Below are 17,055 nucleotides of genomic sequence, written 5' to 3' on the forward strand. Positions count from 1 at the left end.
TTTTGAGTGACGCCTCCCCCTCCTTCCCTTCCCGCTCCTTCTTCGCTCGAAGCTCGACCACCGGACATTGCCGACCACCTCGCCTTTGAAGTCAAGTTCGGAGACCCGCGCGCCTGACGTCCCGGGGTCTCCGAGGGGGGGAATTGTTGCCAAGTAGGCCCCCTCCCCTGCTTTAAAGCCTGCTATGAATTGTGCCAAAGTTTCCTGCATTACTGTCTCACTGCTACACCAAAGACTGCTTTGCACGTGTGTGCTCTGATACACGTGTCAGTTTCCTGCCTGCGTGTCAATTACCCTTGTTGCTGCTATAGACTGTGTAGTTTACTGACTCCATGTTTGGTTAACTGCACAAAAGGACTCTCTTTCTGGGCAACCCTGCCCTAACCTGTATCTGGACTTCCCAGTGTGTGTTTGGACTGTGTTCCCCGTGCCTGCATTGCCATCTGCCACGGACCGTGCCTGTTCCCTGCTTTGGACTGTGTTTTAAAGTGTTGTTCCCGCTGCCTCCATGGAAGCCTGCCTCATATGGGCCCAAGCCGCTGCTAGCAGCCGGGCGCCTGCCGGGGAAACCTCCAGCGAGCCTGGCTAGGCGCTCCCTGGTCAGTTCCCGCCTGGAGCCTCCCGCGAGCCGGTCGCCGAGCTTGCCCTCGCTACCGGGCAGCCTGCTATCCAGCCCCAGCTATGCCCAGCCGGCATCCATGTTCTTAGGCAGCCAGAAGACCCTGGGAAGAAGACTGCTTTGAGAAGCCATTTCGGCGAAGCGGGCACACCACGTCCGCAGCGAGAGCCCCTCGCCCCGCTCTGCATATCTTAGGAGCCGCCCCGGAGAAGGAACTAAGTGCCGACCATCCCAAGCACTTAGAGAATGCATCTCAAAGAAACCTCCGCATTCCAAAGCTGATGACATCAGGACAAGCCCTGTCCGCTGGAACATCCTTTCAGCCCACTTGGATTTCCCCCTCCCTCTTTTGTCCCCTCTTCCTGAGGTGTCACTTATCACAATCTGATTACCAAAGTGGCCCATCCAAGCCATTCAGTAGCCCATTAGACCCTTTGTTTTAAACTGTGAGAACCACCAAGTACAGCACCAGCCCCAGGGTACGTTTTGGGGTATTTAAGCTGGTCTCCCAGACCACTCGGGGCTCAGGCCATTCCTATCCAGACTTCCTTGCTGTCCGTCTGTGGTTCCAGTGCTGGCATTGGGCCACCTCGCTGTTGTGTCTCTGCTTCGCTTCAGGATAAGTGAGTATTCCCCCTATCATCGTTGGGAACCAGCTAATGCGAACGTCTCTGTATTTCCTACTCTGTATTTCTTAGACCTTGTATGTTCTTTGTATGATTGTGCAAGCTAGGCTTACGCTACACTCAATACACGTGTTTGAACCTTACTCCTTGTCTGCCTCTTTTTCACTAGAGTGTCTGGGATCGGGACCTCCGTAAACATAGGTTATGATCCTCGCTTAATATTAATAGTTACAGACTGCTGCAGCTAATTCCCCATTATAATAAAGAGCAGTTCTGGTAACACATCCTGTGCAAAACATAATCAACTCTATTAGAGGCAATATGCATAGAGATGGGAAATGAAGAAAACTAGAAATTTTAAGGAGATACCAATCCCATATCCCTTTCTGCTCCAGTGTGTGTGGTGGTCCGTTGTGAATGTGTTAAACTCTCATTCACCAATCTTGGCTGTAATCTCCCTTTGAAGCTTCTCTGTAGGAGATCTTTCCACTCTTAGGTCAGCGATGGAATGCCTTGAGATTAAAGCGTTCTCCAGCTGGTGCCTGAGTATTGTGGTTTTTAATGTCAGATTTATGTCCATTTATTCTTTTGCGTAGGGACTGGCCCGTTTGTTCAATGTCAGACAAGTTCAGAACCCAGTGGCAGAACATTCTAATCTTCCGAGGCATTCCGTTGCTGACGTAAGAGTGGAAAGATCTCCTACAGAGGAGATTCAAAGCAAGATTTCAACTGATATTGCTGAACTAGAATTCATTAACACATTCAGGACAATGGACCTCCAACCCGTAATGGCTGAACAGGGACTGAGGAGTCTTTTCTCATTACAGATTAGGGGCCCACCAAAGCTCTGCGTTTGGAATATTTAATGAATACTGAATGTTTTGCCAAAATAGCTGCAGCAATACTGTAAGAAGCGACAGCAAGAGTGGTCATAATAGATAGATAACAAAAGCCATACCCAGTCTTCTTCTCGGTGGGAGCCCAAATCAGCTTGTTTTGTGCTCGCTTTCATTTTATCCTCACAACAACCCTATGAGGTAGCTTAGGCTGAGAGAGTGTGACTAGCCTAAGGCCACCCAGCAAGCGTCCATTAAAGGGGATATTTTCCACCTTCCCCGTCTGTGTTGCCTTTCTCTCTGATGGGGTCACAAAGAGGTTTAACAATGTTCTTTTCTCCTCTTTTTTCTCCTCGAACAACATTCCTGTGAGGTTAGGTTAGGGTAAGACTGTGTGACTGGCCCAAGTTCACCAAGCAAGCTTCTGTGGCGAAGGAAGAATTCAAACCTGGACCTCCTAGAGCCTAGTCAGACACTCTAACCACTACACCACACTGTTTCTATTAGGTCAGGAAAATTGTTATATCCCTTTGCTTTGTAAAAGAAGGGATATTTTCCACCGTCCCTGTCTGTGCTTCCTCCACCTTTGTGGCTTCCATGAGCACACTTTTTCTTCCACTGAAATACCAGAAGGATGTTGCAGAGCTAATCTGGGCCAGGATGTTTCAGTTCCCTTTATTTCTGGCCATGCAAGTCTCCTCATAAACTTGAGGTGGGTGGGCAATTTTCAAACGCCTAGCTTTATTTTTATTGAGCACTTATGCCTGCCACGATAGATGGATGTCTCCTTTAATTGTTATCTAAGAGTTAATTCATTTATACTTCACTTCTCTCTCCAATGTGGACCCAAAGGGGCTCACGTCACTCTTCTTCATGTCTGTCCTCCATTTTATCCTCACCACAACAACCCTGGGGTGTAGGTTAGGCTGAGTGTGTGTGACTGGCCCATAAGCAACCTAGCAAGTGCCATGACAGAATGGAGATTTCATTATGGGTCCAATGGTCATTCTGAAGCTGGTGGCCAATGCTGAGACTCTCAGATTTATTTCCTGATGAGGTATGCTTATCAAAACCAGGAAACCTTCATTTGCCTTTAAAGTAGCTGGTGTGTGTATGCATGTGTCCAGAGATAACCAAGATTGTCCCGATTCCTTTACATTTTTGGCACTTCATCAATATCATCTTGAAGCTGTTGGACAGTTTCGAGAATCCTAGCCTTACTTTCTGATGAATTATACCTACCACAGACAGACAGACCAGAAAGATCCTTTTATTATTACAGATGGTATTTTCTGAATTTCCCAGCTCTGTAAATATCTCCTTGTTCTAATCATGTTGATTACATTTTGCGTTGTACCTCTGCACCTTGGCTCCAACTATCCCTTCTTTTTAACACTCCTCCCACTTTCTGACCTGGATGTAAAGGCTGGTGGGCCTTCTTCATTCTCATTTGTAACAGATAAACTGAGCTTTGACTCACAAAATTGGGAAATTTTATTGGTCTTCAAGATGCTAGGGGAGTCGAATTTCATTTCAGGAAACCAGGATGATGTCCTTTTCTAATTTCTTCTGCACATTCCCAGAGCAGCATGATGACTTCACTCGCGAGAGTAATATTGTTGTGCCACTCCGGGAGTGTGCCTCGGAGGTCTGTTCTGTTGCCTCCCCCCTTGCCAGCCAGCTGAGTGGTGGCAGGGGGGGCAGGGGAGGCAGAGGGTGGTCTCAAGGGGGGGGCAGGCACAGGATCAGGAAAGCCAGGAGCCAAGTATCTGAACCAGAAGGTGATTGTTGTGGGGATAATAATGACACACTTTGTAAACCGCTCTGAGTGGGTGTTAAGTTGTCCTGAAGGGTGGTATATAAATCAAATGCTGTTGTTGTTATCCCTGCTAGTATAGCAGGGTAAAACCTGAAAGGATAGGACTCAGCAGGAGAGGAGGACAGAATTTTTGTTACGGAAAACAACCCTCTATTAATTAAGACACCAAACTGTGAAATATGAGCTTTATTTCATAAATAAAACCCAGATGCTATGCCTTGTTAGGACATATGCATAAAGATCAGCCATAGCAGAGAATCTTATATACATTCAAAGCTAATTGTTTACGGAATAAGATAACATTGTTATATAAAACTAAATACAAACAATTCTTCAGAATCAAATTCTTCAGGAGGCATGGCACTAAAACAAGCCTGATTGACAAGACAGTAAAATCTCTCTGTAATATAAACACGCTAAATGGCTGGTGCCACACAGGAGTTTTGGGTGTCTTCCTGAGAGACTGCTTATCCAAGGTAAATTCTTGAGTATAAAGTGAAGACAAGAAAGGAATTGTTGACATTCTCTCTTTACTATAGGGCTTCCTGGCCTGAAGTTTTTAGTGTTTTAAGCTTTGTCAGAAGGAATCTGCTTGCAAAGTAAAGGTTTTGCCTTCTGTGTGAGAAGGCAGCTCCAATAATGCTCATACATAGGTCTTTAGACTAGGGGTCATTAAAAAAAAATCCCTTTACAATTTTCAAGACAGGCGGACCCCCAAAAGAAAATGGTGCTCTGAGCCCACCTTCATTGAATAGATGTTTTCTGCATTCCCTTGGCCAGGGCACTACTCAGTGGCATCCCATTCCCCAGAGGTGGAGACAGAGGTGCAGACTTAACATTTTCACAACTTTTACTGATTATACGGTGTTTTGGCCACAGTTTCCAGCTGACACACACACAAAAATCTACATCTCACTGCAGGTCTCAAGCACCAACCAGATCAAAGTCTTTGGTAATTTTTCCTCTAATATGCCCCATGACCAGCTGTTTCCAATCTGTTTTCTGGTGTATTTGATTCTGTGCCCGGCATGCCAACATCTCCTTCCCTGCCCTGTTTATAGAACTTATATCCAGCCGGTGTGATGTAGTGGTGAGAATCTGGGAGGCCCAGGTTCAAGTTCCCGTTCTGCCATGGAAGCTCACTGGGTGACCTTGGGCCAGCCACACACTCTTCCGCCAACCTTCCTTGCAGGGTTGTTGTGAGGATAAAATGGAAGAAAGGAGTATAATGAAAGCCACCTTTGATCCCTACAAGGGAGAAAGGCAGGCTAGAAATGAATCGAATACATAAATAAATAACTATATCCCATTGGTTTTCTCCATTCCACCAGCTTTCCAAAATGCCCAGAGAGTTGAAGGCAAGTGGAATGAGGGATGACAGCTCAGGATTTTTAATATTTCATGCATATTTGGGTACAGTTTTGAACACACAGCAAAGCCCGCTGGACAAGGGGTGATAGTTGAGCAAAAGAAAGGAGTGTGTCTGTGAAGGACAGAAATCCTCATTCAAGAGTTTCACATGAAGAAGGTCTGAGATTCTGTCTCTGGCAGCTCTACCACATGATTTGGGTCCAGTAGCACCTTAAAGACCAACTAGATTTCCAAAGTATGAGCCTTTGAGAGTCAGAGCTCCCTTCATCAGATACAAGGAGTGGGAAAAGGAAGGAGTCCTTATAATCCAAGCAGAGGGTGGGAGGGGTATAGTAAATTAGAGTATCAAGAAGCTAACTATAATACATGTCAAAGTTAGCTGGACAGAGCCTCCGTGTGAAGTGCAGAAAATCAGCATCTATAATGAGAGAAAAATCCTATGTCCCAATTCATCCCTGGGGGGATACATTGTTCCAGATCTGCAAATAAACTCAATTTCAGCAATCTCACATTGTAGTTTTCCTTTGAAGTTTCTCTGCCTGAAAACTGTTACTCAGAGATGGAATACTTCAAAGGAAAATTACAATGCAAGATTGCTGAAACTGAGTTTATTTGCAAATTTGGAACGATGGATCCTGAAAATCTTGTTGGTCTCTAACGTGCTACTGGACTCGAATCTTGCCGTAATATCACAGCTTTTGTTGTACCAAGCTGTCATGGTTGGACGTTTTCATTTTGTCTATCCGTGTGCAATTTGTATTTTGGCTACAATCAACAATAAATTTATTAATTCCTTCCTGATGTGTGGTACTTGGTTATTTTCAATCTGTCCTTGAATTACTGTCCCTGCTAGTAGTGGAATGGAATATCCTGTCATTTTTCTGGTGCGATGTCCCTTTTTGTACAAAACAGTTAATGGCTCAACAGGGCTGCTGGCATATGGATTCTTTAGGACATTTGTGGCTGAGCTGGATCTTGTGGTTGAGCGCATCACTCCCCTTAGCCCAAGGATGTGTGAATTTGACTGCCTTAGAACCTGGCATTCTTGTCTATTTTTTAAAAAAACAGTTTTGCCTGGGATGGAGTTAATGAAAATTATACAGTGTGTCAATCTGGTTTCTAGGATATCCTGCCACGAACATATCCTATTGTTTTTCTTCTTTTTCTTAATCCATAAAAATGTGAGGGCAGGAGGAATGTGGGGCAGAAGAACCCATGGAAGAGCAGGGGAACCCATGGAAAGAGAGAGGGCAGAACGACTCAACCCTAACTAGGCCTCATAGTGGCCTGCCATTTGTGCTCTGCAGAGAAACTTCAGGAAATAGAAAAAACACATAATTTCTAGTCTTGTGGGATTAGGAAAAGGAATGGACAGGGAACACACTAACTCTGTTCTTGTGTACACACACAGCCCTAGACTAATAGGCATGGGTGTTCTATGGGTCCGAATGTATATTTGAAAATCAAGGAAGACAGAGAACTAGAATATAACAGAGAATACCGCCAAACTGAGTGAGACACCATCTCTTGAGGACCTCCATTTTATAGAGTCGGGGAACACCTTTTAAGAGCGCTGCAGGGGGTCTGGTTGTGGTCAAGATCACCACGGTACACAAGGAGGTGCTATTCCCGCTTCCCACCACACTGTTTTTCTGACCCAAAATGGCTTGCGGGGGCATTATTTGCCAGTACACCATCGCCATCTCCACCCCCCACACCATTGTTGTTCTGAACTGAATAGCCTCCAACTGAGCTCTTAAAAGGTGTTCTCTGACTACAAAATGGAGGGCGAACCTGGGGGATGACATCTTGATTAGTTTAGCCCTGCATAACGGGATGGTTTTTAAAAGAATAGGAGGCATTGAATCACGTGCATCCCCATTCATTAATTGAAGTAGCACATACCCAGATCAGTTCTTCCACATGAAGCCCAGTTCATATTTCGGGAGCGTTCTGTTCTAAGCATTTAGCCTCACGCTGCAATTTTTTTTTAAAAAAAGTGTCCTGTGCTGTACTTTGGGGGCAGCTGCTTCTTATGTGGTTATATACAGTTATACACAGAGGGACCAAACCATCCTCTTTCTGGAGCCAGACACCAAGCAGCTTCTCACAAAGATCCAGCCCCAGATTTCCTCTTCAAAGCTGAAGAGCCCATCAGAAGAGCCCAGGAATCTGCAAAGTTAACTGTTGGGGAGGAGCTTTCTCCGCTGTAGAAGATCACTTGGTCAGAGACCTTCAACATTTAAGTATTGGCCATGCCTCCCATTCCATGGTTATGACCACCTACCCTTTCTCAGAATTCCAGAAGTGCTCCCTTTTGTTTAAGTAATTTCTTTTATTTTACATCCAAAGACATGTAACTGGTGTAAAATCAATGTTACAATACATTTGACATACAGCATAGTTTTTCAATAATTAATTCGATTATAATAGACTAGCAGCAAAGCCCGTTGTGGGAAAAAATACAACGGGCTCTAGAAAGCTGGTGCTGGCAGGAGGGCGGGCTGGGGGGGCTGGCAGGGGCCGAGCATGTCGGCCACCACTGCGCCCGGATTGGATTGATCCAAGGATCAATCCCAAACTCCAAGGATCAATCCCAAACTCTGACTGACAGCCGCTCCCCAGCTAAAACACAAAGAATTACGTAGCCCCTGCAAGCATAACCAATACATGGTGGCAGCAGGTTTCCTACGCCCCAAGCCCACTTCATTGGATGCACATTTGAAAATTTCTAGAGTTTGCAGCTCTTCGAGTCTCCACACTGGCAGGTTACCCTATATTGTCATGCACAATGCAACATTCTTTCCCAAGGGCATGAAGTGGAAGGGGGCTCCAGGGGAGAAAGGAAACTTGTCTGGGTTAACCAGAATTGATTGGAAGGAGGATGGAGAGACAGGTGGGGGGGGCACAGTGAGGCAGGCAGAAAGGTCAGAGGGGTGCCCTGCAGGGGGCCTTTCACAGCTGGTAGCAATAAATAAAAAGGATGGGGGTGATAGGAGGGTAATGGAGGAGGGGAGCAGAGAAACATTGCGGGAGAGTAGAGCTAGAAGAATTCATTGATTGATTGGAAGAGCCAGGCAGTTAATTTCTGTAATTCTATTCTGTTTTTAAAATTCTATTAGTCTTTTATTGTTGGGAGCCGACCTGAGCTTGTTTGAGAGGAAGGCGAGATATAAATATGCTAAAATAAAACAAAGCTCCAGCACGAACCATGCGGTGGGGGAAAGGGGAGGGGGTCATTCGGGCAAGCTGATAAGGAAGAGGGCTGGGGTGGGGAAAGAAGCAGAGCCACCGCGATGCCTGAGAGAGTTTTGAGGGAGGGATCGGCAGTGCAGAAGCGGAGATCGCGGCCAGCGAGGGGCTCAGGGAAGGGCGGGGGAGAGGGGCACGGGTGAGAGGGGGGGCTGCGCGCAAGAGCGAAGCTACCAAAAGCAGCCAGGCGGCAAAGGGTGGCAAGTGCAGATGAGGGCTGCCAGGGGCATGGAAAAGGAAGCAGCGAGCAGGAGCACGAGAGGAAAGGCGCCCGAAGGCACCGGGGAGGCACTGCGGGGCAAGCAGGAAAAGTGCCCAGGTCCCAATGAAGTGTGCAGACGCCAAGCAGGCTGCCAGAGGCAGGGGGGCGCGTGGAGAGGGGCGCCCAAGGCGGGCAAGGGGACTGACAGTCGCCCAGCTCAGGGTCCCCGCCAGGGCTGGCCTATGGCAGCGGGGGCCAACCCACACGGGCTGCAGCCACTGCGAGGGACAGACAGAAGGTGCGGTGCTCTAGCCTGGAGCCGGATCGCAGACGGGTGGTGCAAGGAAGGGGAAGGGACAGGCAGCGGTGAGGCAGGCAGGGTTGGGACTCAGGAGCGCCACCCCCAGTTGTGTCAGGAGTCCCTGGGGTGCGGAGAGCCGCCGCCGCCAGCCAAACCTGCGCCTGCGCCTGCTCAGCCTCCTCCCTCCAGAATTTCATTGCCAGCGGCGGGCAGGCTCGAAGCTTTCAGCAAGCGCTAAAGTCCCACGTGCAGAGCGCTTTCCCTCGCCAAGCTTGCCCGCCAGTGCTGCGCCCGGATCGGGGTGGAGAGGACGGGCAGGCGGGCCGGGCATTCCCACCTTGGCGCCAACCTCATTGCCGCTGGGAAGAGCTTCGAAGTCGGGCGTCCTTCCCCGGCCGAATCGGGCTGGGAAGGGCTGAGCCGACCTGCTGCGGGCCTTCTGCGGCCACAGAGGTTTGGGGGGCTGGAGGGGGGCTGGGGAGGGCTTGCGGGCAAGGCGGGCTGGGGAGGGCGGCTCACCCTTCCCGCCCCTTCCCTGGCTCAGTCAGGGCTGCAGCGAGATTGTGGCTTGGCGGGGAGGGACGGCGAGCGAAGCTTGCTGCACCCCCCCCCCCCCCGCTCCTGCGCCGTTGGCGCTGGATAGCCGCTGCCAGCCGAGCGACTCTTCTTCCTGCAGCCCAGCGGGGGCTTGACAGGTGTGAGGCCGCCTCGCCACCCCGATCCGGACTGCGGACAGCAGGTAAACCGCCCTCCCTCTCGCCAGCCTCTTTTCCCCGCTAGGGGCAGGGGAGAGCACACCTGCGCAGTGGAATCAATGTGAGTCGTCGGCACCCGCTAAGACAATCATGTTATAGGATACAGACAGTTGGCTTCCTTTGCCACTACCTATTTTCTGTAGTGTATTGTTCCTTGAAAAGACCTGTTAATTTGCAAGGTGTGAAAGCTTGTTGTCTAAAGGAGGGGATATACTCACCGTCCCATATCTGAGCCGCCTCTGCCTCCTGGCGTGTAGGGAGTGCGCCGTCACTCGCATTGCATGCAAAAGCACAGCATGTTCTGGAGCTGGGCCAGGTTTCATTCCCCTTCATTTTTGGCACGGAAACACCCTAATCATTGTGAAGCGAGTGGCGAATTCTGAGAGCTTTATTTTCTGCGGAGTCATGCCTGCCAAAGGTAGACTGACAGACAGACAGACAGACACACCCACCCTTTTATTATGATTATAGATGCAGGGAGGGCTTTTTAAAAAATGGGAACATTGAGTCATGCGCTTCCCTGTTTATTGATTGAAGTGGCACAGACCAAGATGAAGTTTTCCTCGTGAACCACTATTACCATCTCATTAGAATTTTTGAAAAGCATATATCGTGGTATAGTTTGGGGAAGGTGCTTCTTCTGGAGTAGGAAGGGAATTTTAAAAGTAAATAAAATAAGGGAATGAGCTAAGAGTAACTATAGTGGCGCCCACTTATTAGTGGTTTTGGGGTTAATTGCAAAGAATACAGAGTTTGTTCTAGGCAGCCACATCACATCTGCACACACTTGGCTTGGCCTAGACCCAGATATTCTTATTTTCCTGGCTTTGGTGACCTCTTCTTGTAGCCACAGAGGGACCAAATACACCTCTTTCTTAAATCCAGAGAAGTTAGCCATGTTAGTCTATAGTCGCAAAACAGTAAAGAGTCCAGTAGCACCTTTAACCAGGGCTTTTTTTCAGGGGGAACGCGGTGGAACGGAGTTCCGGAACCTCTTGAAAATGGTCACATGGCTGGTGGCCCCGCCCCCTGATCTCCCCTCTGTCTGGAGATCAGGGGGCGGGGCCACCAGCCATGTGACCATTTTCTCCGAGGGCCACCCACTGAGTTCCACCACCTCTTTGCCCAGATAAAAAGCCCTGCCTTTAACCAACTTTATTGTAGCATAAGCTTTCAAGAATCACAGTTCTCTTTGTCAGATGTCTCTGGTGAAGAGATCTGTGGTTCTCGAAAGCTTATGCTACAATAAAGTTGGTTACTCTTAAAGGTGCTACTGGACTCTTTACTATTTTGTGACCTCTTTCTTAAGAAGCTGATGCCAAACGGCATCCCACAAAGTACCTCCTCTGCCTCCTTGGAGCTGAAGGTGTATTAGAAGAGTCCCAAAGGCATCACATTTGTGTCTGAAAAATCAACTGTTGGGAAGTAGCATTCTCTGCCGAAGGAGATCCCTGGCCTAGGGACCTTAAATGTTTGGGCGTTGATCACACCTCCCATTTTGTGGCTGGGACCACTACACTCTCAGAATTCCAAAAGTGGTCACTTTTGTTTAAATAATTTATTTTATTTTACATTCAGTTACATGTGACAGGTCTATAATAAATGTGACTATAAATTCAAGGTATGGCAAATGTTTTCGAATAATTCAACTACTCCGTGGAAACTCGAAAATTTAGAGGCAAAGGAAGGGGAAGGGAGATAGAAAAAGGAGAATCAAAATTTAAAAACAGAGGAAGAGCAGAACATGAGCCTACACTTCTAATTACACTTTTTCTCCAACAGGTTGGTCACCATTCCTACCCAAAGACTTCTGTGTAAGCTAGCCAAAGGTCTCATAGTGGTGGATATATAGCTATCCCTGGTTGTAATGTCCATTCCAAACTTTCTCTCTCCTACTAAGGACCAAGAAACTGATCTGCACTACTGAGTAGCCGACAATGGATCAGTTCAGGTGGGTCCATAATATGCTCCTGCCTGTACTTGGGCACAGACAGCTAATGGATAGATTCCTGCTTTCCCCGTAAATCCATAGTTTGCCATTCTGTATCAACAGTGGTTGAATCCTGTATTGGAATTCTGTTTCATGGGAAAAGCAAAAGCCATAGATTGCTGGTTCGGGCATCTTTCGAGCAGAAGAAATTCATTAGCTGGCCACACAGAACCCAGAGACAAATTCACGTGGCAGCAAACCACTGCTGGGGTCAGAAAAGAACTTGGAGGTCAACGACTGCTCAGTGCAGGCCTCCCATTCCGCACTAACCAGACTGCTGTATCACATGGTCTATGTCCTTTCATCTGAATCAAACCAATAGTTCTCATAAAAGCTGATCTCTCTCTATATGTATATCTAGGAGTCATGTGCCCCAACCCTTCAAATCACAGTGGCCATAATGAGGTGAATAGGGAAGGAAGGGACAGCCAGAGTGGAGGGTGGGGTGTGATTACCTCTCTTCTGGGGAGTCCTCGTGGGCCCCCTCTTATGAAGGCAAAATGAAAACTGTTAAAAGACTAAAATAGGAAGCACTAAATAGGAAAACCACAAATGGATCTGCAGCAAGCAAGCTAATCTACAGCATTCATAAAATACCTTTAGCCAACAATCAAATTAAAAACCCATCTTAAGAGAAATGCTTTCACTTATGTCTATATATACACACAAAAGCCAGCTCCTAACTTTCTGCCAAACTTTGGTGGTACCTGGAAGGGCTGTGTGAGCGGTGCAGAGAGGAGATTTGATGCTCAGGGCTAATTCACAGCACAACTAGCTCAGCTCTTGCGGTCACTATGAGGACTTTGAATCAGATTTGCATTGGCAGTTCCATACTTCCCAAACACGGGCAGGCCCAGTTCAACTTAGGACACTGAACTTTGCCCCAGTGGGGAAATTTATGTGTAACCATCAGTATTGTCAAGTTTCTCCAGTGAGGCAATGGGGCTTATACAGTCTTAGGAAAAAGGTGCTGGGGGAAGACTAACCATGCACCTAGGGAATACAGAACTCCCACAACATGCCTGATCCAAAGTCCTAGTGGACTTTGTAACATGTGAACACCCTCAGCAGCCGGGAGCAGCAGGGACACTGAACAGGATTAGGCTCCCTAACGGAATCCACCAGGGGAACTTGTTTAGGCCTTTCCTCTGCATATACAAACTGCCAATCATATTGATGGGCTCTAAAAACTGAAAACACTATATTTGATCTACAAAAGCTGAGAGTGGATAGAAAAAACAGACAAATCTGTGTTGGTATGTTTTCAGTCTGCCGGACTGCTTTCAGCTCTCTCTACAGATAACTCTTTGTCTCCAGCCTTATTCTATTTTAAGTTTCATTATTCACCTAACCATGCAGACCATCAGACACGATGCAAACGAAATGCACAGTTTCCTTCCATTCTTTGCCTTGCAATTGCTTGGAATGTCAGGCAGCTCCGAAAAGAGAAGATCTTGGAAAGAGAAACAAGGAATGAATTTCATTGCTATGAACTAAAAGAACGACGGGTTGGTTGGGAGGAATAGGGGTCAGCCAAGTGCCCAACATGAATTGTGGACCATTAGATGAAAGTATGGAAAGTCTCACCAAAACTGACTATATTATATTCAATTGGTAAGGAAGCAAAAGTATTTTCTGTGGATCCAGCTTTCCTTATTATCCAAATACTGACTACATCTGCCCGGGAACAAGAAATGCAGAAAGGTGGAGGAAATACTGACTGAGCAAACATCTCTGCTGCTGATATTCTTACTGTGTGAGCTCCACGACACAAAGCTCGTATTCTACCCATTCCAATGTTCTTCCCATTCTAAAGCATTTACAAGTACTGTCTCCAATGTCCATTCTCACATTTTACAGTTGATTTATCATGCAAGTTCCTTTAGACAGACCTACCCAAGTGAATGCTCTATTCCTGCTATATTCATGGGGAAGGGCTTTCCCCGGCTCTGAACATTTCTATTGTTTCTGCCTAGTGTGAAGAAGTGCATGTCTCATAAGGTTTGAGTGCTGGCTGAAGCAAGATCCACATTCCTGGCATTTAAATGGCTTCTCTCCTGTGTGGATTAGCTGATGTCTAATAAGGTTAGAGTTGTGGCTGAAGCAACTTCTACACTCCAGGCACTGATACGGTTTCTTCTTGGTTTGAGATCTTGCATTGCTTTGTGTCTGACTGTAGCTCCTTTTACATTCCCCTGTCTGAATATTTTTGTGTCTCTTAAGAGTTATGCTGTGGCTGAAGCTTTTCCCACAATCCAGGCATTTAAAGGGTTTCACATCTGTGTGGATTCTTTGATGGTTGATAAGCCTTTTATTTAAAGTAAAGCTCCTTCCACATTCCAAGCATTTGTATGGTTTCTCTCCTGTGTGCAGTATTTGATGTATTATCAGATTTGCATTCCGTGTGAACTTCTTCCCACATTCTGAACATTCATATATTTTCTCTCCTGTGTGGCTTCGTTGATGGGCAGTAAGGCTTGAGTTCTGGATAAAACTCCTTCCACACTCCAAACATTTATATGGTTTCTCGCCTGTGTGGGTTCTTTGATGTATTATGAGGTTTGCACTCTGCATAAAGCTCTTTCCACATTCTGAGCAAATATATGGTTTTTCACCAGTGTGGGTTCTTTTATGTACGATGAGGGTCGTACTTCGCATAAAACTTTTCCCACATTCCAAACAAGTATATGGTTTTTCACCTGTGTGGATTCTTTGATGTATAATGAGAGTTGTACTCAACATAAAACTTTTTCCACATTCCAGACATTTATATCGTTTTTCTCCCTTGTGGGTTCTTTGATGTACATTGAGATTGGCATTCCGCCTGAACCCTTTTCCAGACTCGAGTAATTGAAATGATTGCTCCCTCATATGAATTCTTTGATGTCTGAGAAGGCGTGTACTTTCATTAAAGCTCTTTCCACACTCCAGACACTTAAATGGTTTCACTCCTGTGTGAATTCTTTGATGAAGAGTGAGGCTTGACTTCACAATGAAGCTCTTTCCACATTCCAGACATTTATATGGTCTTTCTCCTGTGTGGATTCTTTGATGCAAAATGAGGGTTGTGCTTTGTATGAACTTCTTTCCACATTCAAAGCATTTGTACCGTTTCTCTCCTGTGTGTGTTCCTTGATGGATGTTAAGGCTTGACTTTTGACTAAAGCTCTTTCCACAATCCATACACTGATATGGTTTTTCTCCTGTGTGAATTCTTTGATGTATAATGAGGTTTGTACTCCGCATAAAGCTCTTTCCACATTCCAAACACTTATAACGTTTCTCTCCCGTGTGGGTTCTTTGATGCACAGTAAGAGTTGAGGGATGACCGAACTTCTTTCCGCACAACAAGCAGTCATATGGTTTCTCCCCTGTATGAGTTTTCCAATGCACTTTAAGAGTTAATATACTAGCAAAACTTTTCCCACAGACAGAGCATTCAATTCTTCTCTTTCCTTTGTATATTGTTTCTTGGTAGTCACCATTCTCACAGACAACGTAATTACTGCTTCTTTTATCCTTTTTGTTTTCTTCCTGGTTTCCAACTTTCTGTTTCATGTCCAGATTCTTATCACTTGCCCCCAATATCTGATGTGCTTCATTTTCTTTTGCTACGCCCCATACATCTCCTGCTGAAATAAAGAGAATCCTGACATTAGTGCAAAGAAGAGGGACAACCAATCTGGACTGAAGCAATTCATCTACTGTGAAGAACGACCCCTTCCAAAATGTTCCCTTTTGAATGATTTTAGTTACAAATCAACGATGTGAGACAATCACTAATTAGAAATCCTTTCTTCAATGACAAGATGGAAGCTTGAAGAGCTAGCATAAGCTGTCACAGGGAAACTAGTCACTTTTGTTCCTTCCTTAGGAGCAGAACATTTCAGAGACTGTACTCGAGTCTATTGAGCTCTCCAACTATTCTGCCAGCCCCTGTTAGCATCTTAACATCTTAAATGCTTTTTAATATTTGAAATGTTTTAGTGGGTTAAATGTTTGCTGTCTTGGAGACCATGAACTGTGTGGCAAGACAGCACAAAAGTGTTCTAAGTAAAATAAATAATAAATAAAGCCTTTCACCTTACTAAGAACACTGAGAACTGCTGTACCATTGTGGTTAAGTGGTTGGGATGCAAATCAGCACTCTGCTGGTTCAACTCCCACTCCTGCCACGACCTTGGCAAGTGGTCTTGGGTAAGCCACTCCTCTCAGCCCCAGCTCCCCAGCTGTATTGTGGGGATAATAATAATAATACTTTGTTCACCGCTCTGAGTGGGCAGTAATCTGTCCAGAAGGGTGATATATGAGTTGTTGTTATTGTTATCGCTTCTTATCCCTAAAGTGCATTCATGTATCTTGGTGGAGTGTGCTGTGCTATAGGCTGAAGTTCTTTGATGTTATCACCTCTGGTACAAAGATATATATCCTGGTATTGCTTGATTTCCCCACAATTAGGATATATGTCACTTGTATTATTTTTTCCGCTCATCTCTATATTCTCATTGTCTCATCTTGAATAATACTCACTTTCATGAGCCATAGTTTGGAAGAATACATTCTTGGCCAATCGTCCTGGAGAAGCCTTGAGCGCTCCTCTTGGCTCAGGGCCTTCTTCTAGAAAGTTCTCCTCTTTGACCTCCATCACAGATCTCTTTTCATCTGTGGGAGACAGAGAAAAATTTAAGAACCCCCAAAACCTCAGTTCCAGATTTAGCAAGGCAGGAGATGCCAAAGAGGAGGAGAATGAGGGGAAAGGAAAGGAAACAAAGGATATGGAAACAAGATCAGTGCTAAGAAAATCTATCACACCTCATACAACCTCTTCTGAGAAGGAGGAGTTCTCAGGAAGTATCTATTGTGAGGTTTCAGGAGAGACATTAATTCAAGGTAATGGCTTTAACCTATAAACCTTTATACAACTTGGGAGCTGAGTACTTAAAGAACTGCTTTCTGTCACAGAGTTCTCCACATTCAGAGGCAACATACTAGGAGACTGCATCAGGTGCTCGGCTTCTACATGTGGTTTGTTGGGCCCTCCTGGGAAACTAGTTGGCCACTGTGTGTGAGATAGGATGTTGGGCTAAACGGACCATGGGTCTGATCCAGCAGAGTTCTTGTTATTTCTTGTTATTATGTTCTTGTTATTTCTTGTTATTATGTTCTTGTTATTATGTCCTGCCTGGCACTGCGTTCACCATCACAGACCATCTTTCATGTCTCTCTTCCACCTCTTTCCTTATGCCAGGTTCCTATGTTTGCAATTTGAAAGGGAGCAAATGAC

The 17,055-nt window shown here is 46.0% G+C and overlaps 1 protein-coding gene across 1 annotated transcript in view; it reads right to left on the minus strand.

Annotated features, from left to right (window-relative positions):
- Nucleotides 1–16,524, minus strand: part of LOC129327869 (uncharacterized) — a 58,397-nt gene extending 41,873 nt beyond the window's left edge. The window contains exons 1-2 of the mRNA XM_054976621.1: nt 16,302–16,524; nt 13,744–15,403 (exon numbers count right to left, since the gene is read on the minus strand). Coding sequence (XP_054832596.1) covers nt 13,744–15,403; nt 16,302–16,416 — 1,775 coding nt within the window. The 5' untranslated portion in view covers nt 16,417–16,524. The remainder of the gene's footprint in view (nt 1–13,743; nt 15,404–16,301) is intronic.
- Between the last annotated feature and the right edge of the window lie 531 nt (nt 16,525–17,055).

This window comes from Eublepharis macularius, chromosome 4 (genome assembly GCF_028583425.1).
Source record: "Eublepharis macularius isolate TG4126 chromosome 4, MPM_Emac_v1.0, whole genome shotgun sequence".
Lineage (NCBI taxonomy): Eukaryota > Metazoa > Chordata > Lepidosauria > Squamata > Eublepharidae > Eublepharis > Eublepharis macularius.